At 36.9% G+C, this 5,616-nt stretch overlaps 1 protein-coding gene across 1 annotated transcript; it reads left to right on the top strand.

The window, feature by feature from the left end:
• The first annotated feature begins 361 nt into the window (after positions 1 to 361).
• Positions 362 to 4,414, top strand: LOC111059772 (forkhead box protein D3-like). The gene has a single exon (XM_039421805.1). It carries the CDS (start codon positions 379 to 381, stop codon positions 1,441 to 1,443), a length of 1,065 nt encoding a protein of 354 aa, XP_039277739.1. The 5' UTR covers positions 362 to 378; the 3' UTR covers positions 1,444 to 4,414.
• The last annotated feature ends 1,202 nt before the right edge of the window (positions 4,415 to 5,616 follow it).

Here is a 5,616-nt window from a genome sequence, read left to right as displayed (position 1 = left end):
ACATGAAAAATAAATTACCGATTGAATTTTACTAAAGATCAAAATATTTCTGGAAGTAGGAGTGTGTAGAACGATGAGAGCATACAAGTGTGCGCTAGGAGTAAACGTGAATGAGGGACTAATTTAAACGGAAACAGCGACAACATAATTTGACATGGGAGTTGTGGTCGTAAGCGTTCAAGATGTTGGGTCTGTATCGTTGTGTAGCAGAGCAGAGCACACAGGGATGAGTTTTTGGAAGGGAGGGCAGGGAAAAAGGGCGACGGCTATTGGTTGACGTTGGGGTGAAGGGGCGGCGGAAGTCCCGCCCCCTGGCGAGGAGAGCGCAGCAGTCAGTTACCACTACAGACGATTACTGAAATTTCAGTCAGTATTGTAATGTTGTTGACAGCGTCAGTGGCTCCCATGTGCGTCGCCATGCAAGACCGACATCACCGCTACGAGGTGACGCCGCTCGATCTGCGACCCGCCGTCACGACGCCACCGCACTCCGACGACATGGACGAGATGGACTCCGACGAGGATATCAACGTGGACTCGGACGGTGAGCCCGACTCGCGTCTACTCGGCTCGGATGCCCTCGACTTCCATCGCCGCTACATGCAGCAGCAAGCCCAGCCGGGTGACGACTCTCCCGGGTCGCCGTCACGCGGAGGCGATGACTCCTGCTCCACTGACAAGAAGTCTTCGTCGTCGTCTCTAGTGAAGCCTCCCTACTCCTATATTGCGCTCATCACGATGGCCATCCTGCAGTCGCCGCACAAGAAGCTAACGCTCAGCGGTATCTGTGAGTTTATAATGACGCGTTTTCCGTACTACCGTGAAAAGTTCCCCGCCTGGCAGAATTCTATCAGACATAACCTGTCACTCAACGATTGTTTCATTAAGATTCCACGTGAACCGGGAAATCCAGGGAAAGGTAACTACTGGACCCTGGACCCTATGGCGGAGGATATGTTTGACAACGGCAGTTTCCTGCGTAGGAGGAAACGGTACAAGCGACAACCGCCCGACTTTCTGTTGCGGGACCCGCACGCAGCTATGGCTTTCCTGGCACCACCCGACCGCTTCAACCCGCTGCATCCTCACACGCTTCACTACCCATATCTGTCGCCGCTGCCTCCAGCCGTGCCTCTCCTGCCTCCCGCTGAACTCGCCCGCCTCTCGCTCGGACTCAACCTGCTCTCGTCGTCAGGGCCACCCCCGACGTCTCTCCCTTGCAAGCCGGTCCCAGTGCAGGCGGCACCTCGCTCAGCAGCCGGCTTCAGCATCGACTCCCTCATCGGCAAGAACCCTCGCCCGAACAAGCCTTCGCTTCCGCCGCCTCCACCGCCTCCATCCTCGCAGCACTTCCACCACCTGCCGACCTCGTCGCCGCCGCCCGTCTCCCGGAGCATCGAGTCGGCTTTCACGCCCCTGGCGGCCGCCGCCTGGGCCAGGTGAGTGACGGGGCTCACGCTGCCACCACCTTATCACTCCTAGGTTAACTAAGTACCGCGCCTGATCTACTCATTCTGTTACCTCTATTTTGTTCAGAACTTATCATTTTCCTTACTAGATCGAATTTATTTTTCAATTCATGTAAGAGTCATAAATATTGAATGAGACCGATTCAATTCATATAGTTCATGAATAAACTACATTTCTTGACTTGTAAATCATACCTTCAAAGTAGTTGTCATATTCAATCGCAGAGAAGGCTACATAACTTACCCTTTTTTTCTTTATCATTATATTATAGACTACCTACAATCATGATATTAGATTTAGTAGTTTCAACTTACTTAACTTGAAATCAAAAATTAATTTTGAATATAAAAATTAATAATCCAATAAGAATATCATATATTCATGATAATCTTCAAAATAGTTTTGTTTTTAAGGAAGCTACTCCATTCCCGTTAGTAAATTATTGCTCTTTTAGCGTATATACACTAACATGTACACCCTATACATTACACGTAGTGTGAAAACTAATCACAATGATGTCATGTTATAATAATTCACTACAAGTAAATTGTTCATATTCAAGTTCAGTCCCCGTCAATATAAACCTTCAAGAATCGATCAATCGTTTGAAAAACTCTTCAGATTCATTCAACGTTGCTGGTTGAACTAGAAGAGAACAATGTTAGGCTTCTTCCTTCCTAATTTTAATTTTCAATGAATGAACTTCAAAAAATAATTCATAATATCATATCAACATGGGACTTGAGTAATAAGTTGAAATACCAAATAGGCTAGTTCATCCCCTTAGCTCCATTATTTTTGTATTATCTTTGTTCAGCTTGTTATAAAGACGCATATTATACAATTTGGCAAATTATTCCATGTGAGATACATTAGGAAGAAAATGGAGTAGCTTCCACAACAAGAAAATCAATTGAAGTTAGCTTCAACTACATTTCTCATGTGTTCAATGCTCAGTATCACACAAAACATTATTATTATAATTGGTTTGCTTCACAACCACATTTCTGGTAATTCACAGTTTCACTATTAGGCTATATATACGGGTTTTAGTTTTCTTTTGTTACGATATTAATTTATATGAGAGTTAACTGGGAATAGTTTTGTTATAATTTGATCTATGACTCCCGTTAGACTTTTATAAATAAGTATTTCTCCATTATTGAGATTTCATGTAATTGAATCAATAAAGAACATGTTAGTTCGTTACCAGTTAAGTTAGGCTAGAGAGATCAGGCCGGATTTGAGTGATGCATTTAATTGTTGAAGCAGTGTGAGCGAAGTGTAGGCTTCTTACCTCTATTAGATTGGTGTATTTTATTCATATTGGAACTCTATTTGAACTGTACAGAAATGTTAATGGTGACCCTAGTTCTTAATCATCGTTGTACCGATCTCGTTGGAGATTTCGCTGTTTATCATATAAACGTAATAAAGAGGCTAGTGATAAGTATAAATAGCTCAGCCGTATTATTAGAATTTAAGAACCTATACCTGTTAGCCAAAGAAAATTTTATATTAGGTTTAGCTATTTTGTATTTAAAGTGAATGGTGATATCATAATTAAATGTAAATAATAGTAATTTCCAAGTATTCTATCAAATACATTGAATGAATATGCAATTCCCCATGAATTTTCCATCAGCAAACTGTACTTAAAAACTATTTCTTTAATTCGTTTAGTAATCAAATAAAACAAAAATCCGAGTTGAATCATCTTAAGAATGATAATTCAACAAGATTAGTGAATATGAAATAATTGAACAATACACAAATAAACTGTTTCAGCTTAATTGACTGTCAAAATTATTGTCATAATAGACTGTCATAACTTCTTTTACAAAGTTGGAGAAAATTTTCAATCTTCGACATAAATCGAGAGATTTTGATATTTACTTTAGGAGAATATTGAGGACTTTCTCGAACAAGGAAATACTTTGACGTTTCATGAAGAAATCAGTTTTGAAGTTTCATATAAAATAAAGTTCACCAAAGAAGTATGATATCAGTAGAGCCCCTGAATCTACCAAAGCTTTCAAAGTTTATGGAAATGTAACCACTAAAGATCGGTTTTATTTATTAATAGTTCCTTTATTTGTTACCTGGAAAGCCGTCGATAACCTAGATGCGCAATTGTGTTGTAGCCTGAAGAACAATTATTATTCTCCATCTGACGTGAAACGATTAACAAGACATTATTAAGATAGAAGTATTTGTTCACGTTATTCTCTTTTTTAATTATTTTTGACAGTTCAATGTTGCAAGGTTTTAATCGGAGGCGGTATATAAAGTATAATCCATATACACATCCAAACTCCAAAGATGCACTACAACTTATTTAGTTTGAGATGAGTTGAAAAGTTAATAAGTGCCAAGAGTTAATGAAGTTTAGTTCCTAACTGCTAGTCAGAATGATGTGTTTAATACTTCAAAACAGCAAAAACAGACATTCTTCTATGATAAGATTTCAATTGAAAGACTTTTTGAAATCTATGGGATTTTTGACTCAAGACAATTTTGACTGTGAAATTTCTGACAAACCTGAATGTTGATTGTACATGAAGTTAATAATTTATTTTCTTGAAACAGTGCCCTTTACATAATATTTCGCCCCCAGTTTCCTACTCAATTTACTCTACCTGAACTTTAAAAACATGTTATCAACAACAATAATAATTATTATAATTATCACTCTCTTCAGAATAATCTTGTAATGTTTATTGTTACTTTAGAAACAATTAGCCTACTCGTACTTCAAGATCTCTGTTATCTCTGTATATACCATGTACATAAATGTAGAATCGTCTATACTTCGTAAATATATTTATAAATGTATACTTATGTAACTATGTACCAAATAGCTCAAAAGTTTAGATTATACCATGTAAAAATCATATATGTATTGTAAATAGACGTGAATGACTGATTATACGATTAATAACATCGGAAACTTGCTGTTTTCTTGCTTTCAACACCTTTCTCAACTCAAGAGCATTCAAAACTTTCAGCTATCTTATTGAATAACCGTGCTTAATAATCGAAGTCGATGTGACGATGACTTTCATAAAACATGTGATGTTTAAGAGAATCTTCAATAGTACAGTAAAGTAATATAGGTAGTAAAGTAATAAACAAGAAATTGGTATTACAATATACGATGGCATAATAAGCAATATATGACCAATTTATTCATTTCATAAATCAAAATTTGATTCTGGGAGCTCATCAGGAAAAATCCAATTTTTGAGAATAATGTTATTGTTCATTACCTACCCTAATCAAAATGAACTTTTAAATCCTCAAAATTCTCACTGAGAATCATATAGTCAGGAATAATATATTATCAATAATTTTTATTGAAAAACATATTCATTAAAATAATAGGTGGAAGACCAACAAGCACTGCCCAGAACTGTCTCTCCCCCGAATTTTCATTCATATAATTGTCCAAAAAGTAGGTTATTATTGTGTTTTACTTTGGATAATGAAAACACTTCCAACCACAGTAACTATATAATCATTATATTGTTCATATAGTTACTGCATTTCTAACTAGTGTGATAGTCTACTGATCATGGCCATAGTAGATATTATACCAATATTAGATGTAACTTGTATTTTTTCCTTTAGCGCTGCTCTTGAATATGAATAAAAATAGAAATCTAACTACCATTTTTAAAATTATTAAGCTACAAAATGTTTCGGCTATAAGATGTCATTGTAGATAATATATGGATAATGGCATCATATAGCCGAAATATGTTGTGACTGAATAATTTTAAAAAGGGGTACTTAGATTTCTAATTCTATTTATAGAGGCAACTTGTATAATTAAGGGTAACTAATATAATACCAATTAAATAAATTTTAAAAATGGATGAATCAAGGTGAACCTAGGTAAATGTCCAACTTACAAGGTACAAGGTCGGAGTTCAACTTCAGTTCAGGAATACGTTTTGAACAGCAGTTTAAATAGCTGTATGAAATTTGTTCTAAACCAGAACGAATGGTTTTCCAATAGTCTGTTGATTGTAAAAATGCCATGGAAATATTACTCAAGTGAAAATGAATATGAAAATAATTTTCATCAGGCAGAGTTAAGACTTTGAAGTCTTCTCTACCATTCAATGACCTACGCCTCAAAAT

The sequence above is a fragment of the Nilaparvata lugens genome, chromosome 2, assembly GCF_014356525.2.
Source record: "Nilaparvata lugens isolate BPH chromosome 2, ASM1435652v1, whole genome shotgun sequence".
Classification (NCBI taxonomy): domain Eukaryota; kingdom Metazoa; phylum Arthropoda; class Insecta; order Hemiptera; family Delphacidae; genus Nilaparvata; species Nilaparvata lugens.
This window is presented reverse-complemented; position numbering and strand designations above follow the sequence as displayed.

What these genes read in the sequence shown, in the direction of transcription:
- LOC111059772 (XM_039421805.1), top strand. Translation starts at nt 379, where the DNA reads ATGTTGTTGACAGCGTCAGTGGCTCCCATGTGCGTCGCCATGCAAGAC.